Consider the following 27,237-nt stretch of genomic DNA (forward strand, 5'->3'; position numbering starts at 1 on the left):
TTCCTTAGCGGTCTGAACCCATGTATTGAATCAGTCACTCTTTTGGCAAAACCATAAGCACTTCTCACCTGTTAGACACAACTCACAAACACATTCTCACTCACTGAAACACATGTTGCACTGTGATGTACTTGTGCTGCATAATGGTAGGAACAGGTAGCAAAAGTTCAACACATTTGAAGCACAGGTGTCACAGCTTAAACACAACCACTCAAAACTGATCACACTTGTGGCTCATAATGTGAGGAAACCAATATAAGCCAGTTCAGTGAGCACTGGTTGTTGAAGGTTGTACAATGGACAGAAATAATCTGAGAGGCAGAGGAAGAGTGCGTGTACGAGGTGGTCGAGGAGGAAGAGGAGGGGAGCGGAATCAAGACAGACAAAGAACAGTAACTCCTGATGAAATCTGAGCTACTGTGATAGACCATGTTCTTCTCATTTATATTTGTGTTCACTTTATGTTTACTGGATACAGGTGCTACATTCAAAGAGGATTTTTTTGTTTTTTTCAAAATTAATTTAGCCCACTGTGAACATTAAACATTATTTCTACAGCTTCATGTCCTGATCATTGTGTTTTCAGTTTGTTTATGTAGTGTGTAACGACTGCTCAGTATTGTTTTGATTTTGATTGACTTGGGGTATGATCTGACAACATTTGGTTTTGCAGGAAGAGTCAGATGTTTGGTGAATCTAGTTTGAAAATTGGGTTTTGTGCTTATAGTGTTGAGAAAAGCGTGGTGGATGTCAAGAAATGTGTTTTAGCAATTGAGAAATACTGTAACTCGTCATAATCCACTATGGGCAGAGCACTTTGCAGCATTTGGCAAGGAAAAACTTCCTAGTTTTCCAAGTAATATTCCTTTTTTATTCTGTTGGCTGTAGAGAATCAAAGACCACTATGTATAACCGGAAGTCTAAGAGTCAAGACGCCTCAAAAGAGATGCTGAGTAAAGATGTTCAAAGGGAGCAGAGCAGGATCTTCGGTGTCAACACTGCCCTCTGCAGGTAGTTAAAAATGGATGAATCATGACATTATCAGAAAATGGCCCTCTGCTTCAGGCATGACTAGCAAAAGCCTCTCCACACAAGCTAGGTATGATATATCTCACCATTACTTTATACAACAAGAGCTCAATACCAAGTCCTACTCTCATGAGAGACAACCCGATGCCAGCTCACTTGATTTGTGCTTCAATGCAAAACCTTGCCTTTTCATAACTCACTGGTGTTAACCTCGTATTGGTGAGCCTTCAATCAAGAGGTAAGTAATCAGCGACATTTGAGAGCAATGTAAGCTTGATCAACGCCCTTTGAGAAGACAAAAACAAGGAAATCAAGCTGAGTCAGTGTATGCTTCACTTTCATTCCAATCCAATCCAATCCAATCCAATTCACTTCATTTATATAGCACATTTAAACAAGACAATCAGGTTTAGCAAAGTGCTGCACAGTGAGGTAAAATAAGTTAAAACACTCAACGTAAAACGGTGTCATAAAATAAAATTGAATAAAATAAAAAAATATGAAAAACAAATAAAACACTTTAAAAATAAATAGAATAAAAACACTGTATGAGCAAATACAAATAAAATAAAAGAGAAGAATGAGACAGAGACCAAACTATAAACCTAATGCACAAGATTGCGCAACAAACAGACACCTTAAAAAACAAATAGTGTTAATAAATACAAATAAAGATATCTGAGAAATGTCGGCTTTATATTTTATCATTTGATTCGTATCCAGTGAGAAATACCGGAGTGATCTGTTACAGTAAAATGCCATGCTGGGCAAGACCAGCCCATGACATTCCTTATACTGTATGCTGTCTAGCAGTGGGAGTGGTTGTGCCATTATGGGCACTGCTCCCAAGCCGCTAGTAGATCGTGTGCACAGACTGTCTTTGGTCGTAAGAACTTAGAATCAGGTGGAATTCGTGTCGTTGCGACAAGGTAAGGTGTTATAGTCACTACATACCAATTTTAGTATCTAACAATACGATTTTACATGATTTCATCATCATGCGTACAGAAGTAGACCACGCCCCTTTGTTGACTTTTTTTCCGACGGTACTGAAAGATGATTGGTCAATCTCTGTGACGCGCCCAGCAGTATAAAGCTAACACTTCCCCACATGTGTCCTCCCCCTCAACCCCGGCTGTTAGTGCTGTGAGAGTGCGTGTGTGCTCCTGAGCCCGCTCGGCACACATTCTATAAAAAATAAAAATCCAAAAAAAAATCCAAAACATAAAATACCAAAAAATCATTTTTATTTTTATTTTTTTTGTAACAAGTCGGTGAAGCTGGAGTAGACATACGTGGACTGGACGGTAACGTACAAGAAAGGGCTGAATAACGTTAAATCGAAGGGATTGTCAGTCGACGTGTTACTGGTATAGAAGATAGCCTGAGAAACGGACCAGTTTGCTTTTAATAATTGTGTTTCAAAATTTAAACTCATTTTTATCCCCATCAGACGTTAAACTCGCGTCATTTATAAACAGTAATTTAACTCCTAATATTGTAACTGACAAACCAACAGATATTACCGTTCAAACTCAATGTTCTGTCCCTAACTGAAGAGACGTTGGAGCCGTTATCGTTACCAGGCAGTCAGTCAAACTTTTCCCCTGAAGAATTGAAGCTTTGTCCGGATACTTTGTCAACCGAGGAGAATGAACCCCAGCGCTCCCAGTTATCCCATGGCCTCCCTGTACGTCGGGGATCTGCATCAAGATGTGACTGAAGCCATGCTTTACGAGAAATTCAGCCCAGCCGGAGCCATCCTGTCGATCCGAGTCTGCAGGGACATGATCACCCGTCGTTCCCTGGGATACGCGTATGTCAACTTCCAGCAACCAGCGGACGGTATGTGTTTTATCAATATACCTCATTATATCTGTCAAAAGTAATGTCTATAGGTTAAAATGACAGTAGTACATGATGAGTAGGGGGGCACTCTTCCCTCTACACGTGACTGCGGCCGACATGTTGTGGGTAGGGTCTCCTCAGTTGAACCTCCTAGCAGTGGCGGAGCAGAGAAGAACCAGGACCGCTCCCCCGGCCCACCCCAGTAACGTAAGCACGCAGAAGTCTATTTGGGTAAAGTTAGAGAGATATTGACAGATTCGACCTTCTCAGACCAATAACTTGCAAATGAAAGATGTTAAAAACACAAAATATATCTCTTTCCCATCAGTGTAAGACAGACAACAAGCGTTGGGCAAATAACATTGGTCTCTAGGCAGGGGCCGTCTACAAAGTGTACTGCAGAAAAGATACACTACTAAAACAGTCAATGACATCACTCCTTAACAGTGCAGTGTCCTAAAAGTAACTACAAACTGTAATCATGTCCTTCTGATTATATTACAACACTTGGTTTGAGGATACACAGTTTTTCAGAATTTGGGGGAATTTTTAATGCAAATAATATTCAATAAATTCACTGTTATGCAATGTAGTGTCCTGAAAGTAACTGCAAACCTTAATTAAGTCCTTCTGATTATACTACAACACTTGGTTTGAGGATACATAGTTTCTCAGAATTTTAGGGAGATTTATTGCAAATCATACTCAATACCTTCATTGTAATACAATGTAGTGTCCTGAAAGTCACTGCAAACCTTAATTATGTCCTCCTGTTTATACTACAACACTTGGTTTGAGGATACATAGTTTTTTTCAGAATTTTTTATTGCCAATAGTATTCAATAACTTCACTGTAATACAGTGTAGTGTCCTGAAAGTCTCTGCACACCTTAATCATGTCCTCCTGATTATACTACAACACTTGGTTTGAGAATATACAGTTTTTCAGAATTTTAGGGTGCTTTAGGAAAAATTTCAGAGAACACAAATACATTTCACAAAACACAAAACACATTTCACGAAACTGGAAATGGTAGGACCATGGTACTTGTTTGTGATTTGCTAAACCCATTTCTCTCCAGTATTGTGAAATGTATTTGTGGTTGGGTAGTGCACTATAGGGCCCTGTGGCGCAGCCTAAGCTTTTGTCATTAATGGCATTTTTCACCCTTACATTACTTTTACTTTTATACTTTAAGTAGTTTTGAAACCAGTACTTTTACAACTTTACCAGAGTAAAAAGCTTAAGTTGATATGCTACATACGCAACAATTAAATTGTAAATGCTATTATCCAGGCAGTTTTTTTTTAACATGAACATCAGAACATCCCAGTTATTCATGTATTGAAAGCCCCATAATACACACCATATCTTTTTGGGTTCCAGTGATAAGAACTGACATCTGCTCATGGTTCCCATGGGTGTGACTCAGTGTTTTTCTGAGATATACTGTAAGCTAGTGAAGCTTTTTGTGCTTCAGTGAAGTATTTGGGTGGGGTTGTATAGATGAAATAGGCTTGTTATTGTGTAGGTCATTTGTATGCCAATAACATGATTATTATATAATGTGAAATGCTAATTTTATGATGACGATTGAGAAAGTGTTTGTGGACTTAATTCAATCCAGGGCTTAATCCGGCCAAAAAACCTAACCATCACACTGATACAGAATTTTAAGTTAATTTATGTTATTGAGTATTAGTAACTTGATTTGGGGAAACAAAATACCAGTCATGTGACCAAAAGTGAAACTATGATTCAGTCAGATACTTTTAATCTTGTCACTTTGCAGCATAAATAAAGATAAAAAGCCAAACTTTTGAAAGATGTTTGTGAATAAGCCACAATGATTTCCAATAGTAGGCACTGTCTCACGCCAAAAATGGCCTTGAGATAAATAGGCACAGGTCAGGCATATTAAAAGACTGCAGCTTTGTCAAATTCAGTGCTCCCTCCTTGATGGGTCCCACTGGCCAAAATAGCTGCCACAATAATGCTGTAGATCATGGGCCCCACATGACTTTGCTGTGGATGCTGGGATAAATATGAACTACAGACAAATCATAACGTCCAAATTAAGGGAACATTTTTTTAGAGGGTCACTGACACATTCTTAATATATTGAACAAACTTGGCTGTATTGTTTGTCACCTGTTTCATATAAAAAAGGCCCTTAGAGAACTTGAAGATCCAGGTTTCTGAAATCACCCCCCGCCCCTTCCCACACACACACCCACTGTCCCCACCCTTAAGCTAAATACCCTCTCAGCTGTAAAGACCCCACCCAAAACAAATGCTGCTGATTTTATATTTAAACTGTCTCAATAACCCAGCCCCTGTTCCTGTTTTCCTCCCTCACAGCCGAGCGTGCACTGGACACCATGAACTTTGATGTGATCAAGGGGCGGCCTGTGCGCATCATGTGGTCACAGCGGGATCCATCATTGAGGAAAAGTGGTGTCGGTAACATCTTCATCAAGAACCTCGACAAGTCCATAGACAACAAGGCTCTTTATGACACCTTCTCTGCTTTTGGGAACATCCTGTCCTGCAAGGTAAAGGGCTAGTGGCTGACCCCGCCTTGTTGTTTCTTGCCTACAGCTAAGGGGTTGGTCAGCTATCAGTGTGCTTAGATAGCATTGTGGTTACAGGCATAATTTGCATCTGTGTGTTTTGTGGTTAATCACCTGGTAGATAAGATTAATCAAGAATCAAACAATTGGATGAATAACTGACTGACTTTGGTTGATCGTATTAAGAGGAAGATTTTGACAGTAACAAACTCTGCTTGGAACATCTCATCAGTCCCTATAGAAAGTCGGTTTAGCAGAGGACACTAATGTCAGTTGTGGTCTAACAGGATGTTTTAGCTAAATAAACTGTGACCGCATGTGTTTGTGTGTGTGTGTGTGTGTGTGTGTATGTGTGAACTTAAAACTGCATGTGTCTTCCCCTCAAAGGTGGTCTGTGATGAAAATGGCTCTAAAGGCTACGGCTTTGTGCATTTTGAGACTCAGGTGGCAGCGGAAAGAGCCATTGAGAAAATGAATGGCATGCTTCTCAATGACCGGAAAGTGTAAGTGAAAGTTGTATCCTGTTGAAAATGTTTGTGGTGTATGACTAGTGTAAAATAGAGGAAAAGAACTCTGTTAGATTGATTTTTGCATGTGTTACATTTGGAGTTTGAATGGTTGCTCAAGCACTTCTGAAAGTTTGAATCAATTTGGAGGCTAATGAAGAAGGCTCTTATGGGAGTGTCATTCTTCTGACATGATCAATAATACTTTGAGTAATCCTGTTTTACAAAGGTTTGGCTTTATAGTTGCTAATAGCAAAACATTCTTATTGCACCTGTAATTGATCTTTTCCAACACAGATTTGTTGGTCGCTTCAAATCTCGCAAAGAGCGCGAGGCTGAGCTGGGTGCCCGAGCCAAGGAGTTTACAAATGTCTACATTAAAAACTTTGGTGATGACATGGATGATGAGAAGCTGAGAGAGCTCTTCAGTAAATATGGTAGGTTTGAACAGTTTGAACTTCATCTACATCCCTTCCAATACTTGTATAATATTTTGATCATCTGCAGTGACAAATAACTGAAGGTTATTCTTCTGATGTTTAGGAAGCTCCATGAGTATCAGGGTCATGACCGATGACAGTGGAAAGTCTCGAGGCTTTGGGTTTGTCAGCTTTGAGAGGCACGAAGACGCCCAGCAGGTGAGAGTTGCAACAGCGATTTTCTGTGAGTGCATTGTCATGTCAAACATAGCTGACGTTATTGACCTCTCCCGACAGGCAGTGGACGAGATGAACGGGAAGGAGATGAACGGAAAGTTGATCTACGTTGGCCGGGCCCAGAAGAAGGTGGAGCGACAGACGGAGCTCAAGCGGAAATTCGAGCAAATGAAACAAGACCGCATGACTCGCTACCAGGTCCTTCTTTCTCTAGTAGTGCAAATTCACCTCATAAGGTGCCATGTTGTATTAGCTCCTGTCATTATCTTCTGATTAAGCATATTGGATAACTGCAGCTTTGTCAAATTCAGTGCTCCCTCTTTGGTAGGTTGCACTGGCCAAAATGGCTGCAACACTAACTTTGTAGTTCATGGGCCCCAAATGTCTTCACCATAGATACTGGGGATAAACATGCACTACAGACAAAACACAGTATACACTCAGAAGAATTAAGGGTACTTTTAGAAGCACTCTGTTGGTTTAAATGTTCCCAACTGTTGTACATAAAAGTCAACACCACCTTTGTCTTTTTAGGGTGTCAACTTGTATGTGAAGAACCTTGATGATGGAATTGACGATGAACGTCTGCGAAAGGAGTTCTCACCATTCGGCACAATAACCAGTGCCAAGGTAATGATTTCTCAGTCGACTGTCGTGAGGCTGCTTTACTGCTTTACTCTTTTACTAGAATTTGGTTTGATTTATCTTTAAGGTCATGACGGAGGGAGGGCGCAGCAAAGGTTTCGGCTTTGTCTGCTTCTCATCTCCAGAGGAGGCCACCAAAGCAGTAACTGAGATGAACGGACGTATTGTAGCAACCAAGCCGCTGTATGTGGCCTTGGCCCAGCGCAAAGAAGAGCGTCAAGCACACCTGACCAACCAGTATATGCAGCGCATGGCCACTGTGCGCGCAGTGCCAAATCCAGTCATCAACCCCTACCAGCCTGCCCCACCCTCTGGATACTTCATGGCAGCCATACCCCAAGCTCAGAACCGTGCTTCTTACTACCCAGCTGCTGGGCAGATGGCCCAGCTCCGCCCAAGCCCACGCTGGACCACCCAAGGTGTCCGGCCACAACGTGAGTATCTCACCTCTTTTGATCCATCAGTGTCTGAATCCATTGTCTGACACAGCACATTAATGAACAGTGAAAAATGTGTGTGTCCTTGTGTAGACTTTCAGAACATGCCAGGTGCCATGCGTCCCTCAGCTCCACGCCCTCAGACCTTCAGTGGCATGCGGCTTGGCTCCCAGGTGCCCCGCATGATGTCAGCCCAGCGAGTCGGTCTGTTACCTTTACTCTTTTTTTAAATTCTAAGAAGTAGTCTGTCTAAACGCTCAGCAATTACAGTTTCTACCTATGTCTTCGTGTTGATGTTTTCTATGTGTGTTGCAGCCTCTCAGACGATGGGCCCCCGACCACCCACAGCAGCTGCTGGAGCACCCCCCCCTGTGCGTGGAGTCCCCCAGTATAAGTATGCTGCAGGAGTTCGCAACCCTACACAGCACATGACTGCGCAGCCACAAGTCAACATGCAGCAGGTAGGGATGCACACATACCCTCCTGTCTAGTCATTTAATGCCCTTCATATGGGATTTTTTTATATTTCGTCTGACTTTCAATTTTCTTTCAGCCTGCTGTTCATGTTCAGGGACAGGAGCCTCTGACTGCTTCCATGCTGGCTGCTGCTCCTCCACAGGAACAGAAGCAGATGCTGGGTAAGTGTCAGCAACAGATTACCCTCTGCATGTCACTGGGCCCTGTGCAATTATCTTTTGTAACCCGAGATGAGAAAACAGCCACATCATACCTTGTATATGAATGTTATATATTTTATGGTTTTGTAGCAGTAAGTGATGCTCTTGGAGTGTTATTAACATCCTTTATTATCTTCCTTTCCTTGTGTTTCCAAGGTGAGCGTCTGTTCCCACTGATCCAGAACATGCACCCCAGCCTGGCAGGAAAGATCACTGGCATGCTCTTGGAGATTGACAACTCAGAGCTGCTCCACATGCTGGAGTCTCCAGAGTCTCTCCGCTCAAAGGTGACCACTTTAGTTCATCAAGGCTGACAGCTTCCTTTTTCTGAAGATTTCACTAGAGCTTAATGAGTAAAAGGAAAGGGAAGAATAAAGGATGGGGAAGTGTGAGAGAATGCATCGTCACCAGTAGTAAAAAGACCAGGTGGAATTTAGGGGGCACTTCGACTTAATCTTCCCATAATGCTGTTTGCTAACACTAAACAATTTTCTTGCTAGGGGGATGAAGCTGTGGCTGTTCTTCAGGCACACCAGGCCAAGGAGGCCGCCCAGAAGACTGTGACAAATTCAACTGGTGTCCAGAGCGTCTCAACTTGAGGTACAGATATTGCGCTGCTTTCACAAGGAGAGGACAGTGTTGTCAGGAGACTCACTCCTCACCTCTTGAAGTTAATCTATATACAGGCTTTGTTATTCCAGCTTTGCCTTTAGACCTACAACTATCGTCTAGCATCAGATTTTGGAAGCATAGATGCTTTTGGTTACACATTTTGTTGCTAACTACACAAAAACCCTATCATTTATTTATGTTTTGTATTCACAGGAGTTGGAGACCTTGTGAGACTAGCTTCACCGATGGAGAAAAAAAAATATCAGTGAAAAATGTATTAAACAAAGTAAAAATAAGTGAAATAATATATTAAAAATACAATGGAAACGAGTCTCCAACCAGGCTGGTTATGAACACAAACACTAGGCCTGGTTTGTTGAGTTAAATAGAGAAAATAAAACAAAAAAATAGGAAAAATTTAAAAATAGAAAATGATAAGTTATTGAGGAGTTTTAAAGGAGAATTCTGTAAGAAAATAAGACTGAAAGCATTCTTTTCTGCCATTTTATCCCTTTTAAATGTTTGAATGTTTGGGCTTTTCCAGCCTGTTATTGTGAAATTTCCCTTGACCTTTGCTTGCTTGAATAAAAATTTCAAAATGACTAGTTCTTGTCAGCTGTTGATTTGATAACAGATAGTTTGCCTACTTTCCCTCTTACTTCATTTTTCTTGTCTCTGTTGGGTAAGTCAAATTATTTGACAGGCCTAATGATAGTCAACACACACACAACACACACACTGAGACATGCACACACACACACAAACACACACACAACACACACACTGAGACATGCACACACACACACACACACACACACAAAGGCACAATACTAAACTGACTCTGGAGTTGTGTTTCAAGTTTTAATTGTGCTTTTTGGACAGAATGACAAGGCCAATGCTAACAATCACTGAAACACGTTTAGGCTGAAGATCTTCTGCCCGCATTTTTAGGCCAGCCATCAAATACAAGTAGCTCTGAGGAGGTGGTGGTTTTGGAAGCACTTTTGCATCTTGTTGTGTGGAGAGTTTAGTTTCCAATGGCCTGGGTCTGGTCCATCAGCTTCTGGAGGATAGCCTGAACCTGCTGCTGGAAGTTTTCCATCATGGGCTGAACCTGAGCCTGCACGTTGGCAGCCATTGGCTTGATCTGCTCCTCAACGTTGGTGGCGACGGTCCTCAGCTTTTCCTGGACCTGAGCAGCCAGAGGCTCCAGCTGGGCTTGCCCGTCGCTGATGAAGGTCCTGTAGAAAATAGCATGGAATATGGTGATGTGTGAAAATCAGAATTGTATGTCTGACCTGCTTGTTAGAGTACAGGTTACAGTTTAGGTAGCACTCTGGGTTAGTAGTATTGTATCCTGGGCTACTGAAAAAGTATTTAAAAAATTAGATTTTCCATTGCTGGTAAAGCAAGTGATGGCTTTGTGCTTTGAGGACTGAACCATAATGGTGAGATACATTATAGGGGTGTTCTGTTGTCTGTTTAAAACACAGATTTGTAGTTCATCAACACAAAAATATAATTACAAAAATGAGCCATAAGTTTTAAACTGATCACTGTGCATAAATTTGAGTAAAAGCATAAAGCTACATAAAGTCCTAGTATAAGAGGTACAAGTTACAACTCTTGTAGTTATTTAACAATGGGTAAAGTCAATACAGCAGCAAACAGATTTAAATCATTCTGAACATAAGACATGACTAAAAGCTTTGACTGCATGTGTGGAGGTGGAGGAGCCGTTGAGGACTCTGTACTTACTTAGCCTGGTTTGCCAGGTCCTGGTTGTTAATCAACTCAGTCAGGTCATGGGTCAGTTTGGTTCTCATCTCTTCAAAGTACTGGGTGAGCTTCTCAAGATCGGTAGCATCTTGAGCAGAGCTTCCTGTGGGTTTCCAAAAACAAACAAAATAAAAGTTAAATAACTGAGTTTGTTTTAACTATAAAACACATTTGCAGCCTCTGATTGAAGAGTTAATGAGTAATCTTCATACCCTGTGCCAGAGCAAGAAGGGCGACGGCGGCAATGAGGATGAATTTCATGGCTGCTGAGGGTACAGGACCTACAGAAACAAACATGAATTAATTATTCTGCATTCAAACACTCTTGCCATTGCTATTTTGCACAATAGAGAGGTGGGTCTTAACTTTACATTTCTTATGCTTATTTTAATGTTCTGCTCTGATCAAAGATGTCTTCATAGAGTTGTTTTTTGGTTCTTGTATGCTGAAAGGCTTCCTCTTGCTCAGTCAGAAAAGTGACTTATAAAAGTTCATACAGAAAGTCCCTGACAGCTTTTTCCTCATAATGCGATGACCAGAGATGAATCACTTTGTGTCTGTTAAACTCCACATTGATTTGTAAACTTCAGATAAAATCTGTCACCCTTTTACATTCATGTTGTTGCTTTCAGTGTTGACTCTACAGTGGCTAAAATCTCCTCATAAAGAAATTGAAATAGACTTAAAAAGCAGACTTACATATTTCAGTCTAACTTCACAATAATATAAAACATTAAAAACTTGAATTTTAAGTGATTCAAATTGTTTTTAAATTTAGTTTTAGTCCTTTGTCCGTAAAAAACACAAGTTTTACACTAAAGAAGAATTTGAGGAATTGTTTCAGTGTATCGATCACAGTTTAAGCCCTGAAGAAAGAAAGAAAAGTTGAAGTCAGACTCACCTGTGCGGCAGGAGAATTTGGACCGGATGGTGCTTTTCTGCAGTACTCTCGGGCCTCTTATAGTCCTGAGCACTGATACAGCCCCCAGGGATGTGAACCTGATTGGATTAGATAACGGAGGAAAACATTACTGGATGTTTTTGCCAGTAAGTGACTCACCCTGCTGACCCTTAGTGCTCAGTCCTCCACCTCGGCAAAATTAAACCAAAGTCCAACAATCCTACTGCTGACTCTCCTACATGAGGTCGCATCTTATCTTATCAATTAAATAAAACCGTTAATCATCGTGACAGTGAGGGCACGCTTGAATGCCACATCAGCTTACAGAGATATGACTTACTAGCATGATAACTAAGAGCAGGCTTTGTTTTGTTCTACATTTCATTAAACTGCTGTGGTTTTTAACAGCACCTTTTAACTTCTGTTGATAAAAGCATAATGTCTATGATACTTAATGAAGAATCAGTTTTGTGTGGGCTTCTCAGTTTTTATTGTATCTCTTTATAGCACTGATGTGATGTTGAAGTTAGCATGTAACTCAAAGCAGGTATAGCCCAAACCTTTACAGTTTTTACTTTTGAGCTCTGATTTATTGATTGATCTGTGTGACCTGTGCTGCTGTAATAATGAATTATTTATATTTGAAGAGTTCATTTGCAAAAACCGTTAACTCACTTTTGAAAAATTAAAAAAATGTTTCAAAAAACACATTTTTTTCTAATACTAGCTTTTGGTATGATCAATCAACTGAGGTTGGGTGGCTGCGACTAAGTCAAAAGGACTTTACTAATCAGAGATATCTTCAAAATGTAACTATCAGGAATCTATATCAAAAAGAAATATGTTTTTGAAAATGTATAAAAATGGAGTTATCTGTTTTTGCTCTTCATTCATTTCTTTAAAGTCAAATTTTAAGACCAGAAACTGTAGGCTAGGTGTTCACTTGTGATTTGTCTGTTAGCATAAAAACTGTGTCTTTGTTCATAAATCTGGTAGACTGCCAAAACAAATATTAAGACTGTTATAATTACTTTGTCGCTCACATTCATACCCCCATGTGGATGAATTGAAATCCTTTAATGAGTCCATAATTTTTGATTTAGCAACATTAATAGGCCAACATTTAACCTAGGTAACATTTTGACAGTGCATACACACTTAAAAGAGTCTATCTTAAAATATTGTTAAGCAGCATGTAGAATGTGGACTCATCAGGGTGTAGCTAACCACTTCACGTTAGCATATTAGGGTTAAAATTGGGCCATGTTTGCACTTTACATGTGGCACTGCTATGCCAATGTACAGCCTCACTATATGTGAGTGTGGGTGTGGATTACTCATTGAAAGAGTGCAGCCTTCTTTTAAAAGTAAATACTGTAAATGTATGTAACTGTTTCTTTTTTACTGCCATGTTTATGAAATCTTGATTTAAAGATCAGGTACTGAAGATAAAGGATCTAAAACTATTCTTAAGTGGATTTGAAATGTTAGAAGAGTCCTTGTCTGACACTTACTCATGTGGATGTAAACCTTCTACCTTTGGTTAACATCCGACACGTAGTTACTCCTGGCAGTTTATCTTTACAGTTGTTGTAAAGTAATTAATTCTCAACTCCTCCTCACCCTCATCAGTGATAAACTATTCAAGAAGGGGAAAAAGGTATGTGAGCAGAGGGCATTGAAAACATGAGCTGCTTAATAAAACTTGTAGAACATTTCAATGAGTCTCTGTTCATCTATTGGGGAAGCCCCTGCAGACTTTGACATAAAGCTTAAATCCAAACCAGATGTGGGAATGTTTTCTATCGGAGATGATTGTCCCAGTCCAGAGTCTGTTCAACCTCTGCCTGGACTCCCCTGATGGAAACAGCTCTTTTTCTTTTTACTTCTCTTAAACCTGTTTTATAAAAGTAAAAAAGAGTGGAACAATCTTTGTTGTGGTATACACGGCTGAGTGAGACCTGAGTCCTGCATAAAACTGTTGTAATGAGAGTAGGTTAGACTCTGGCCGCAAGTGATCATTAGTATCAGAAGTAAGAGTGCTGAGTAAATCTGGCTGTTTGTTACATATACTGCTGGACTGGATTTATATTAATGTAAGGGCAACATGTAAGCAGCTTTTCTTTTTGTAAGCACTATTTTCATGTAGTGTTAATCTTTTTTTAATTTGTAACACTGATCGCTGGCTGCCAACAAAATGGTCTGGACCCTTTGAAAGGTCACAAGAGGAAGTTCAGCCTCATTTACTTGAAATGTGCTCTTCTGTTTCCTTTTTTGGAGATAAATCAAATAATTTCACTGAAATCTTTTGAGAAGTTTGGACTTCATGGTGAAACACTGATATGTGAAACCTAACACGCTACACCTACAAGGAAATAGATTTGAAAGCTTATTATATGCTGTATATTATTAAGTAAAATCTTAATATCAACGTAACTTAATTTCATTTACATTCAGTGTAAATCTAGTTTAGTAGAAGTAATGTTTGGAATTAAATATAGTAGGGGGGAACTCTTTACAATAACATTTATTTGATTAAAAAAAACAAAAAAGAAAAGATGATTAAGATGTCTTACATTCAGTGTTTAAATAAGAGGATTCCTTACATTATCTTTCATTGGTATCAAAGTCTCATGCATTCAAGTTGTATCTGTCAGGGAGATGTTCTTGATAAAACTAGATCAGAAAGGCAGGCCTTGTGGAGCAGCACACACACAGCAGTTTGTGCAAACTAAGCAGCTACATCAGTGTCAAAATGTGATTGATCTGCATAGTTGAGGTTATCAACTGGTAGTGAAATGAAAGCACGCCCTCCAGTGTGCCAAATACTCATTACATTTGTGATAAGTGACTTTCCTGCTGTGTGTGTACTCTGAGATAAACAATAACATGCCACACCGTTCCCCTTTTTTTATTTGGCTGTGAGACTTTCCTAGTCTTTCTGGAATTTGTAAAAAAAAAAAAAGAAAAAAAAAAAAAGGCAAAACTTGAAAAAAGATTTTCAAATTCTTAACAGTCCTCCTTCAAGCTTCCATGGACTTACACCAAACCACAGTAAGACTGAAAAATTACACAAGTTCCAGAAAGTCATAAAAAACATTTAGGAAGCACAAGAGGAGGTCCTACTTCCTCTAAGAGTCTTTGTTCTGTTCAAAGTTGGTGGTCCACCTACTCAAAGTCAAACTCAGTTCACTCCGGATGATTTCTTTCAGTGTCACACAGAAGGATCATTTTTTGATTTTGTTTTTTTAAGTCCCCTTATCAAGCATAATGAGTGACTTTGTGTCCAAGTGTTAATCACATGCTTCAGGCTGCAGAGCTGGAGCTATAAAGCCTCACTGTGCTCTGTTGGTGCCAGAAGAGAACAGAGGAGGCTCAGATTTCTCCTCTTGATATGTCTCTGACTTCCCCCTGCTGCTTTCAGGGTCTGGAGGAAGTGTTGGAAAGTACATACATGTAAAAAAAAAATAAAATCCTGAGCTCATACATATGTTTGGAAAGTACATACATGTATCTTAAATGTGGGTCTAGTTATCTATAACAATGCGGTGTGTTTTAGAAACTACTAAATTTAACACACTTAAAATACACTTAGCACTCTATGTTAATTATTCTAATATTAATTACTTTACACATATACTTGAGGTGGAGCACAATCCAATGCAACGCACACTTTAGCCTAATAGTATTTTATGTTTAGAGATACTTTTGAACTAGTATTTTTCTAACAAAGACCCAAACCCCAAAAAAAGTACAGTTTTCTAGTCTAACCACTTAGAAAAATAAAATAATTTTTTTTTAAAAAAGCAGGAAGACTTATAAACTAACCCATCTTCTGCAAAGTTAATTCTTCTTTGAAAAATGGCCGAACCACCAAACAGGAACTCTTTGGGGTAAAGTAACAATAATGGTGGCCCTGAAGTACAAAACAAATTTACAAAAGATGAAACACTTTTACAAAGTTGGAGACAAATTTACATCTTGGAAAACATTTTAACATTTTATAAAACAAAATGACATTAGCAAAACACTTTTACCAAGAACAAAACACATTTTCATTTAAGAAAACAAATGTACAAAATAAAAAAAACACTTTTGCAAGTTGTGAGACAATTTTACAAACGACAGAACAGTTTTACCATTCCTGAAACAAATTTACATTCATTCTTAACTGAAAGGGAATGTACCAAACACCGGAAGTGATCCGGTACGAAACGGAGTACCGGTACCAATCGTTGTTCCGTTTGGTTTCTCTCCATCCAAACAAACAAACTGAATGACCCCTCACTCGATCACTCCTGGATCACTTCCGGTATTTGGTAAATTCCCTTTCTATTAAAAGGGGTGCTGGTGGCCTAGTGGTCTAAGCGCCCCACATTCAGAAGCTACAGTCCTCGTTGCAGGGGTCACCAGTTTGATTCCCGGATGGTCGACCATTTCCTGCACGTCTTCCCTCGCTCTCTACTCCCCACATTTCCTGTCTCTCTTCAGCTGTCCTATCAAATAAAGGCAAAAAGGCCAAAAATAAATAAAAAATAAATAAATGTAATTTGTTTCAGAAATGGTAAAAGTGTTCTGCTGTTTGTAAAATTGTCTCACTGCTTGTAAAAGTGTTTTGATTTTGTAATTTTGTTTTCTTAAATGTAAATTTGTTTTCCAAAATGTAAATATTTCTCCAACTTTTTAAAAGTGCTTCATCTTTTGTAAATTTGTTTTGTCCTTCAGGGCCACCATAATCAATAGATGAACATTTATTTAAAATGCTGGTGTTGTGGTCCTTAAATTTAGAGACTGGAGAATACGAGGTGTCCCTGAAGCCATCATTTGACTGACAATCCTGCAGCCTAATCCAGAGAGTGAGGATGCATAGCAGCAGTGATATGTGTCGAATCAACATCGGATAACTTCTTCTTTCGGCAGTGATTGACAAAAGCCTGATAATACTTTGTTCAATCAGTCCCTGGAGACCATTTTCAAACCTGAAGCCGTCGGGTTGATCGGTTTGTATCGCATCCGGACCGGGACTTTGCAGACGTTACGTGGGGACAATGGAATCTAACGTGAACAGTATCCGCCCTCAGAGGCTACAGCCGGGGATTGGATTCGGTTCGGGACCCACCGGAACCCTCCGCTCCTCTCTCCGGCCCGGGGTTACTGTCCCCATCGCACCGCTCCTTCCCTCCCCAGCGTCACTGGCCGCTTCGTCCGGGCCTCCTCCTCCTCCGCCTCCGCTGCAGCTCCACAGCCTGTACGGCGGTCTGGGAGTGGGGCTCGGTCCGGGGGCTGCTGGACACTGCAACCCGGGGAACCCGGCGGTGCTGAAGGAGGCGGTGGAGGCTGTGGTCCGCAGCTTCGCCAAACACACACAAGGTTATGGCAGAGGTAAGGGCCACTGGTAACAGTTCACGAATTCACAATATTGATCTGTCCCGGACTGTACAGTCATTTTTATAGTTTTATGAGAATAAACACTTAAAACTGCGCCATTTGTTGGGACCTAGATTTAAAACGATAAAGCACAAGTCACAATCCGGTAATATCACTGTTACAGTGATAAAAACTCACTCTGACTTTTGTCTAAACTCATACTATGGTACTTTACAATTGCACTTAATATTAACATGGTTAAACGTAATGTACATAAATAATCCTTAAGTACAATCACTTAATTGGGATTAAGTATCACAGCTCTGGAGGATTACATCTAAGAACAATAGGCTGTTATAGGCTATGTATTTAAATTAGTCACATTTAGTTAATCATGTTTTACATTGTACACCTTAAATACTGGAGCTATAATGACAATATAAAAATGTGCATGACAAAATAAATGTAGAGGCTTTTTGTTAACCATCAGGACTTTTTTTTAAAGTAGTAGATATATATTACAGGAGTCTTTTAAATATAAGCCAGAAGTAATAGGAATAGAGAGTACTTTTGTGTTTTCATTTATCACTGCAGAACACAGAAAGCTGTGTTAAAAACGTCTATTTCACCAAAATCTGCTTTAATGTTGGATGTAGGAGCTAATACTAAGTGTTCCTGTTGGGTGCTAATAGGATTTATTTCCAAAAGATTGTCCCCTCATGCTCTGACTAACAGCCTCTTCCCTCTTCTATCTCATTTAGGGGACTTAACACCTTCCACATTGGCAGCCCCATAAAGACTATTTTATTGGGGCTTAGTTTTAGTCCTAATGTGGCTCCAATTACTTATTCTCAGGAAGGAAAGGGTATTATGTCAATTTTCACATTCTACTTTACTTTAAAACACATTTACACATTGAAAATCCTCCACTATATTTATGATAATGCCATAACCAAGGATGTGAAACCCTTTAATTTACAACAAACTCATCATTAAGTTATTCTGTGAGTGTTCACCTATTTTATCATATTTCTATTTTTAAATTGTGCTGATTGATGTCAAGCCACTGCTGCAAATGCAGGTTTGAATTTAGACTAGCACCGTTGTGACATGCCATCCTCCTCTATCTCCTAATATTTCCTGTCTCTCTATTCCAAATTGATCAACAAAATAGATAAAAATGTACTATCTTACCCCTTTTCCTCAACCCTTAAGATGCTCGAAAAGTTGCTGTGTTTTGAATTTTGGTTTTGGTCCTTCTTTTGGTGGCTCAATTAGAAGAAAAAAAACAACCAACAGTTAACTGCAGTATGATGCATAAACTTTAAATCCAATCTTTTATTCACTTTTTGAAAGGCTCTTCTAAAGAAGATGATCTGTAATGTGTACACACACATAATTCTATGTACCCATATAATCTAGTGATGATAATGTCAGAGATAAACTTTCACATGTAAAAGATTATAAAACTTAGATGCTGTTTACAGTGTTGCTACTTTAAAATTGAGTAATAACAAGAGAGCATTTGACTGTACACACATTATAAGCGATAAAAGAAATATTTGGATTGCTGTTCAGGGATTAATATATCTGATGCCAGGATATTTCTCGGCTTGTTTACAAAGGCCTCAATAGTCCCAGAGCTGCAGCCTTAAAGTGTTCTGATCGCGCTCCAGACTCCGTTCAGAGCGAGAAGCAGGCTGCCTGCTCACTGCCTGTTCTCGAATCAAACAGCGCAAGCTCAGTGGGGAAGAGTCAAATAGTTTGGGATAATGTTGGCTGCAGTTGCGCTCTCTTCTCTCCGCAGACCCCGAGCCAAATAATCATCTCTGACTCAGGCGCAAATTTTCCCTGCTTGTCTTTGTTGTTGTTCCCTACTCAGAAGACAGGAATAACATTTTCTCCCACGGACACATTAAGTGAAAAGTTGAGGGTGTGTTCCTACTTCCCTCAGCTCCTCTGAGATGATGCAGAATTTCCTCTTAGCAGCAACTCAACTATTTTTCGGAAATAAAACTCTTGTATCCTCGTGTTGACCTCCCTCCCACCCCTTTCCATCTCTGTGTTTAGAGAGGATGTTGCAGAACACAGCCAGTAACTTTCCCAGGAAGCAATTAAGTGTCTTGAAACCGTCATATGGTTATGTAAAGAGTGTAAATGATTATGTGACAAGACTGCTTTTGTTTTTGCCTTCTACAGTGAACGTGGTGGAGGCTTTGCAGGAGTTTTGGCAGATGAAGCTGACTCGAGGGGCTGACCTGCGGAATGGGGCTCTTGTTGTTTATGAAATGGTCCCATCTAACAGCCCTCCTTATGTCTGCTATGTCAGTCTTCCTGGAGGAAGCTGCTTCGGGAGTTTCCAGGTATAGCAACTAAAACTGTTATTAAAAACTGTGAGTTTCTATGTTTAAAAAAGTGGTGATTGAACATTAATAAGCATGATGTTTTGTGGACATATTCTATATTTAAAGTAAGAGAAGTCTTCTTCAAGCACAGTTTAATGAAGATCCTACATGCTGCAAACAGCACATTCCAAATAGGGATGCAAACTCAAGATCATCATTGACTCCACATAAATCCCATCTTTCTTCATGTTTTACAGTCTCAATGTGTTTGTGAGTTTTATTTGACCACTAATGCATGTCCTCTTCACTGTTTGACAGTTCTGTCCCACCAAGGCAGAAGCGAGACGCAGTGCTGCCAAGATTGCGCTGATGAACTCTGTTTTCAATGAGCATCCCTCCCGTCGCATCACAGACGACTTCATCGAGAAGAGCGTCAGTGAGGCACTCGCCTCTTTCAACGTACGTTAAGTAGATCACAGACACTTTGGTGCTGAAGTCCTAAACAATCCGGAAACCCACAGCATACCTGCAGTTAAAAAGGAGAAATCATGTAATATATATGGAAGTGCTGTTTTATTGTCCAACATCATATGCAGTTGGCAACATGCATTCAAGCATTTGCAGTGCAGCAGATGTTTTCAAAGTATGCTCTATGAAGAAAAGAAAAAGGAGGATGACTTCTCCCTGAATTTCACCCTAAAATCATACTTTTGTAAAAGTGGCCCTGACATAATTAAAAAACATTACTCATGGTGAATTTATATGTCAGCTGGTACCTCTAAAATCATTATTTCATCGAAATTACCAAAAACATTCTCTCATCATTTTATTTACTTCCAAAATTCTGTTTTGAATAAACTGGTTGTTGTTGTTTGTAGGGAAACAGAGAAGAAGCTGACAATCCCAACACAGGAATTGGAGCTTTTCGCTTCATGCTCGAGTCCAACAAAGGGAAATCCATGCTGGAGTTTCAGGTGCATTAACTTCAAGAATTTCTGTGTCGTAAGCAGCACTTATTGCTACCTAGGTGCACTGAAAACATGTAAAATTAGACTTTGTAAGGTTTGAGCTCACATGTTTTGCTTGATGTTTTCATTTATAGACCAAAGAAATGTATTGAAGAGCCTGTTTATTTTTTACTAGCAGCATAAAACAAGATCTTAACACCATGTCTAATTGGGAATACAAAATTTGAAGCAAGCATGCATGCTTTTCAGCACTAAATTGCTACATAATGCTATAATTCTGCTTTTTGTCTGTGTTTATATTGCAGGAGCTGATGACTGTGTTCCAGCTGCTGCACTGGAACGGGAGTCTCAAAGCCATGAGAGAACGACAGTGTTCCCGACAGGTACTGAAAGACATTCTTTCACATAGCAGCTGGGTTCAATTATCTCCATCATTTCTCATCAAACTTCCTAAACAGAGTGTCAAAACTTCCCCATAAGATATGGTGGTGCAGACTGATTAACAATGAGACCATACATTTGAACACACCCTCTCTAGCTGCATTACTTTCTATTATCTTTGTTAGATTGGCATGTTAAGGATAATTTAGAAGAAAAACTTCAAATTAGGAAAGGACCAATCCAACTTTAGTTTTCTCATATCAAGTCTCATACCAAAACTGAACTTATCTGAGGATATCAATATACAGTCTAGTAAAAGTGATTTTTCTAGCATATTTAAAATCATGCCTTTTTGCTTTGTTATATGTTTGTGTCATTTGTGACTGTATGTTTTGTACTTCCTTGATAACATAAAGTACAACCCCATTCCAAAATGGTTGGGATGTTTAAAGTGTTGGACGAAAACACATGTTATGGTTTGAAAATAATTTAAACCCTACATTTAATTGAAATTAGTGTACAAATAAGATGTATGTGATCTTCAGGCCCTTGGCTGCACTGCGTTAAAAACAAACATGACTGTAGTGGAAATCACTGCACTGGGCTTTAAATCACTTCAGTCGCTGAATCTACATATGCAGGTGAAAACTGGTCCATGGAAAGAGGAAACCATATCAAATATGATTCCAGAAATGCTGCCAACTTCTCTTGGCCTGAGCTTTTTTTTTTTTTAGACTTTTTTTTTCTTGTTTTGTAACAAATATTTTACAAACAATACTGAGAACATAAGACAGACAGGGTCATCATCATGAGTGAGTAAAAATGCTTGACATGATATACCACAGTAAGGGACAGAGAGGAGAAAAACAAACAAATAAACAAACAAACAAAAAGTGGGGTGGCTAGCTGTGTTGTTCAACAGCACGCATGTTCAGTTCTTAAAGCTAGGGTTGGTAGTCTTGGAAAACTAGCATGAATTTGAATGTAGCATGTCCTCAGGACTCCATCTAACCCCTCCCCTCGGAGCTCCTCCAAAACGACACCCCCGCTCACATACACCACTGATTCATGACCATATGATTGTGACTGATTCAAAACCGGTCCTCACCAAAACATTATCATAGTGAAAGTTAAAAACACAAACAAACATGGCTGCTGTTAGTACTCACAACTGTCATGCTAGCATTATCCAGTTGTACCGGTGACACGACATCAGGAGAAAAGTTATAATACATATAATACTGTAACAGCTCTCCTGTTTGTTCAGTGTAGATGTTCTTAATTCCTACAGTGTTGACAGTTCGTGAAGGCATCAGCATAGGATGTGTGAGAGAGTGTGCGAGGCCAGCTGGAGAGAGGAGAGACAAGAGGAGAAGTTCTTTATTCATTCAAACATTGATTTGTTGGTTGGTTTGATCACGGCCGACAGTGACTGGTTATTAAAGCTCAACATGTTCACGAATCGGCTCGTCATCCCTACAGCGTCTGGACGAACACTACAATACATCTACATTTTCTGTAGGGGCAAAGCCCCTCGTCGGGTCAGAGGGGACAGGCCCGAGGTCGAGCGAGAGGGACAGTCAGTAGAGTCAGGGGAAGCAGAGGCAGGGGACGGTCTCGGACGAGAGTGCACACGGGTAAATGTACGCACAGGAGGCGGGCAGAACGACACTACGGGATTTGATTGGTTTAAAATTTTGGGAACCAAAAACGGTGATTGGTTGGTGTTTTCCCAGGTTTACTCCAGCTGTAGATAGCAGCTTTTTTTACCTCTTTTTTAAGAACACATTATGTATTGATTGCCATCGGGACATAAAGATCATTTTAACCAATATGACAAAAAGTGTATCTAAATCTGATTACCAACCCCAGCTTTAAGTGTCTGAGAATTTCTTTAGAATCCTTAAAGGTCCTGTCAGTTCAAGGTTGTCCACAGGAGGCACAAACAAGGCATTTTCCACAGCAGAACACATGAAAATATAGACATCATTACACATTCATGTAAGTTCTTCCAATATCTTTCACCTTTTTTCGTTGCATGTCTTAGTGAGAAAGTCAATTGTTCCATTCAATAAATTTCTTGAGGCCTGAGCTTTTTTAAAGATGGACTGAGCCGAAGTGGAAACTGTCCTGTGGTCTGACAAATCAAAATTTGACATTCTTTTTGGAAATCATGGACGCAGCATCCTCAGCTCTGTAATGGAGAGGGACCACCTGGCTAGTTATTAGCGCACAGATAAAAAAAACGGCAACTTTGATTAAAAAAAAGTCTGGTAGCATACTGGTCACATACCAAGCACACTGGTCTATCAACCAGTAACATGCTACCTTGAGCATAGAACATAGACACTTTTTTGGCTTTTGTTGCCAAAACTCAAAATGTCAATGCCTTAGTTTACTCACTTGTTTCAAGTAACTAAAAAGTATGCAGTTATACATCTGATTTACAAGCAAATGGGACAAAAATAAGTGGTCTTAAAATTTTGTCAATTTCTTTTGTTTATGGTTTTCCTGGTTTGTCAAAACTTTTAACTCAACAGTCAAAAAACTTGATCAGTTTTCCACAGGGAGATGTGGGTGTGCAAACAACCTCACACACCAACACACATGCTTCATTGTTTGGTTTGCAGCTCCATATGATTTTTATTTACTCTGCATGTTTTCCTGCTTGCTTCATGATAGGAAGCGGTTTCCACTGATTTCAACCAAAGCTGAAGAATTGGTTGCCAATTTCTCCAAATGGTTACCAATGGCAACTTACCAACCCTGCTTAGCGTTCCCCTCTTTAACATTAGTGTACTCTTTTCTTTTCTTTTTTTGCAGGAAGTGCTGGCTCACTATTCTCACCGGGCTCTGGACGACGACATGCGCACTCAGATGGCCGCAGACTGGGTGAATCGAGAGCAGAGCGTGGCGGGGACCATTCAGCAGGAAGTGGCGTCGACAGAGCGTGAGCTGGAGGACGCCAGGCTGGCAGGCAGAGAACTGCGTTTTTACAAAGAGAAGAAAGACATCCTGATGTTAGCTGTCGGTCAGCTCAATGCAGCCAACACAGCCACTCTGCCCTCGCACTAAAACCCTCGGCTGTCCACCATGAAAACAAGCCTTCACACGCCATAGGACTCCTGGTAACAATATTGATCTCTCCATAGATATGAAATTGATTTCTCTGGACCTTAAGGTTTTTTAGCTTGTCTTCTGGTAAGAATACCAGGTGATCAGGCCTTGACTAATGGAACGTCCACCATCTGTCCATGATACAAACACAACACCACTATAGCCGTTACCTCTTTGTGCCTAGTGAAAACAGGATAACCATGCTTTTTAAAGTTTTTTTTAAGTTTGATATGCCAGGTGACGAGGTTTACAGATTTCTTCATACTTTATTTACTCACATTAGAGCTGCATAAATAAAGCCTGCCTTTCATCAGTGAATGTACAAGAGAGAAAGTTCTAAACCAAACACATTTGATCAAAGTAAGGATCATTGTGAAGTTAGTTTCTTTCATGTTTAAGGTGCGATTACTTGCATCTAGTACTTCAGACTCTGGCAAGTGAAGGTTTGAAAATGTATGAGTCTTAAAACCTTGATGGTAAAAGACATGAAGGTCACCACACAAAATGCAAAAACAACAACCACTTAAAGGGTCCTACTTAGAAGAGATTATTACACCTTTAAGCATTGAAATACACTTTTTGAGTCATGTTACAATTAGAGGGTACTTTCCAAAAATGTCAGCAGGAGACTGATATCTCTGACAGCAGCTCAGGTTTTTTAAAGATCAGATAGTTAACCAACAATATGTTTTCTTTTTGTTTTATTGTTTTTTTTGTGAAGGCCTTTTGACAATTATTCTGGTGTTTGTAGTATACTTGGTGACGGTGACACTAGCTGAATGTATATTTTTAATCAGTGAGCTGACAACTAAAGGATCTGCAGAGTGTTTTACATTTAGACTATTGAGTTACTCTTGTGATACAGATTGTGTTTGTCATGTGCTTCGTCTGGCTCGAACAAGGAGAAGCCACACGGCGGTGATTGTAGGGAGAATGTGAAGGCCAAAAAAGACGAGCCGAGGGCTCTTTATGTTGAGATGTTCCAGCATGTGTGAGTCACTGTTGTCAATGCAAAACAGTACCAGCACTTGTTGTTTGTTCTTTTGTCGGGAGAAGAGTTTGATTGTTAGCAGTGTAAGTGGGCTAATAACAATGTAAGTTTGTCGCACTTATAACCTTTTAAATATTTGTATTATGAAGGACCTTATTCTGTCTATGCTGTAAATGTGATACCTTTATTTTTCTCTATCTACCTAAAATGTATTGAATACAATATAAGGATGAAGACATTTCAGCGGGTAGCCTTTTAAAGACCCCGTGTAATAGAAGTGAGAGTTTGATTGGTAATATATGGCTTCGGCTGGAATGAATTGTGGGCAGAGAAATATGCGAGTAAAACAGCAGGAGGTCCGGTCTTACTGCTGAATGATGGATTACCAACAGCAGCAGGAACTGATTACAGTCAAACTGAGCAGACAGCACATATAAAACAAAGAAGCAGAGTTGGAGTATGATTAAAACCAGAACCAGTTTTTTTATATTATTGCTCTGTCTTTGGTGCCTTTATGGAATACATGTAAAAAAAAAGCCCAAACTGTATCCTAACGAGGTCTTTAAGGAGGTTATACTCTGCGTTATGGCGTTTTCTTGTCATTTTATGTCATTCAAATTATAGATAACATGCTATATAACTGTTACAATACCTGAAGGAAAAGTTGACCATTTTATAAATGTGCTCTTTGGCAGAGGTTGAGTGGAGAAGATTGATACCACTCTCATATCTGTACCCTAAATATGAAACTACAGCCAGCAGCTAGTTAGCTTAGAGACTCCTAACATGGCAACAGTAAACAGTGAAACTGACGCTGTCCAACAGTTTTGAAATAACCCTATCAACAAGCCTAAAACACTCTATCAAATGTGACATCATATTTTTTTAATCAGCATAAAAACAAAAGTGTAAAGCAACATTTCTCCTTTTCACTTGAAATAATCTTGAAATAGTCTGGCTAACTTTTTGCTCACAGACAACCAAGTGGTGCTAAACTTTGATCAAGTGTTCCTCCAAGAAGTGGATTTCCCATAATGTCCTCAGCCAAAATATATAACATGATATTTGATAATAAAGCATATATCAAACCTACTACCTTTGATGTACATGTATAGCCCTCATATATTATTTGTTTGGTACTCGATTTGCTAAGTGTGTCTGCAGCACAAGTGGCAGAATGCTTGTGTATTTTTTGCGTCAAAGGCTCAGCAGCATTACTCAGTAAGAATTGAAAATTGAAAATAAACTGAACAAATAAAATTAACATTTCTACCCAATGTCTCACAAGCTTTAATACAACCATTTTTTAAATCTACTTATGCTCACCTAATCATCCCAATACAGTCCAGTTTAACAACACACTATTACCTTAAAGAAGAAATAAAATGTGTCAGTAATTGTCAATAACTCCTCAACACAGATTGTTACAAGGTATCTGAATGGTGTGTTTTATCATTTCTCTTCTATTTTAGGTGCTTATTATGTGTGTGATTCTTGACAACAAGCCATTAATCTTAAAGCTCTTCTTACAAATGCCTTTGACATTTTTTTGTGATTATCATTAGTGAAGGCTTTTGTACACAATTTAATTTTTTGCTATGCATTTTATAAGAAAAAATAAAAATGATTGGGCTTTTCATTCTTTGGCTTTGATGCATGATGTGCTCATTAGATTTTTTTTGTCATGTTTTTTTTCTATACAGTATTGTTTTATAACAGTGTTTCTGAAGGCCTTTATTGTATTTTCTATGAGCATTTTGTACCACGTGTTTATACTTTTAGTAGATTTATATGATGTAATAAAATGGCTCATACAAATGTTTTATTCATTCGTCATGTCACTTATTTCACAGCTCTGTTTAATGGATATGAACTGGGTCAACTAATAATCATCAATCTAACATGGACTATGCTGTTGATCAATGTCAGACAGAAATTCAAGAATCAAGGATTTAAGGTTTTTTATTGTCATACCAACACAAGCTGTCGCATGATATGGAACGAAATTTCGATTCTCAGGTCCCGTATAAAGCCACAAAGAACACACAAATCAAAAGGAAGACAACAGTATTAAATATAAAAATATAAATACAAATATAAATAATGTGCATGGACTGATTGAATGTGCAATGTACAATGTGCAAGTTTTTAGGTAGTCCGTTGTATTGTATGTTTAGATGTATGGCTCAGATACTATAAACATATTATAAACATAGCACAAGACTTTTGGATTAAGTTGTGCCTCTTTTTGGAACTAGATACAAACTACAAATAAATTGATATCAAATCAGTATCAAACACCAAGCAGATAAACACTATTATCTCAAGAGATTTTTGTTTAACATTTGTGGGAGCAAGAATGTTGTGGATATGCTGTTTAAACAAACAGTACTTATTATTTCGG

The 27,237-nt window shown here is 39.2% G+C and overlaps 3 protein-coding genes and 2 non-coding genes across 6 annotated transcripts; 4 read left to right on the forward strand and 1 right to left on the reverse strand.

The window, feature by feature from the left end:
- The first annotated feature begins 2,147 nt into the window (after window positions 1–2,147).
- LOC117828164 (polyadenylate-binding protein 1A-like) lies at window positions 2,148–9,586 on the forward strand. Of its 2 annotated transcripts, none has more exons than XM_034705171.1 (14): window positions 2,148–2,874; window positions 5,240–5,433; window positions 5,839–5,954; window positions 6,255–6,394; window positions 6,501–6,595; window positions 6,674–6,811; window positions 7,148–7,243; window positions 7,326–7,692; window positions 7,789–7,899; window positions 8,011–8,156; window positions 8,249–8,333; window positions 8,529–8,659; window positions 8,873–8,972; window positions 9,198–9,586. In XM_034705171.1, exons 1-13 carry the CDS (start codon window positions 2,682–2,684, stop codon window positions 8,969–8,971), a joined length of 1,911 nt encoding a protein of 636 aa, XP_034561062.1. In that variant the 5' UTR covers window positions 2,148–2,681; the 3' UTR covers window position 8,972; window positions 9,198–9,586. The 2 variants fall into 2 exon arrangements, with proteins under 2 accessions (XP_034561062.1, XP_034561063.1); XM_034705172.1 differs by lacking the exon at window positions 2,148–2,874 and adding an exon at window positions 2,963–3,084 and having other exon boundaries at window positions 9,198–9,311.
- Window positions 4,805–4,940, forward strand: LOC117828579. The gene has a single exon (XR_004634442.1). It is a non-coding gene; the product is annotated as a small nucleolar RNA SNORA5 (small nucleolar RNA).
- On the forward strand, window positions 6,905–7,041 carry LOC117828578. Its single transcript, XR_004634441.1, has one exon. It is a non-coding gene; the product is annotated as a small nucleolar RNA SNORA5 (small nucleolar RNA).
- A 240-nt stretch (window positions 9,587–9,826) lies between the features above and the next one.
- LOC117828193 (type-4 ice-structuring protein LS-12-like) lies at window positions 9,827–14,293 on the reverse strand. Its single transcript, XM_034705209.1, has 5 exons — window positions 14,271–14,293; window positions 11,665–11,762; window positions 10,976–11,044; window positions 10,743–10,866; window positions 9,827–10,225 (listed from the first exon to the last, which is right to left on the reverse strand). Coding segments are annotated over exons 1-5 (507 nt in total). The 5' UTR covers window positions 14,273–14,293; the 3' UTR covers window positions 9,827–10,011.
- Window positions 14,294–16,488: 2,195 nt separating this feature from the next.
- Window positions 16,489–25,925, forward strand: lix1l (limb and CNS expressed 1 like). The gene is made up of 6 exons (XM_034705208.1): window positions 16,489–17,046; window positions 19,231–19,394; window positions 19,695–19,835; window positions 20,255–20,350; window positions 20,650–20,727; window positions 23,549–25,925. The coding sequence occupies exons 1-6, from the start codon at window positions 16,713–16,715 to the stop codon at window positions 23,798–23,800; spliced, it is 1,065 nt and encodes a 354-aa protein (XP_034561099.1). The 5' UTR covers window positions 16,489–16,712; the 3' UTR covers window positions 23,801–25,925.
- Window positions 25,926–27,237: the final 1,312 nt, after the last annotated feature.

Source organism: Notolabrus celidotus, chromosome 16, assembly GCF_009762535.1.
Source record: "Notolabrus celidotus isolate fNotCel1 chromosome 16, fNotCel1.pri, whole genome shotgun sequence".
NCBI lineage: Eukaryota > Metazoa > Chordata > Actinopteri > Labriformes > Labridae > Notolabrus > Notolabrus celidotus.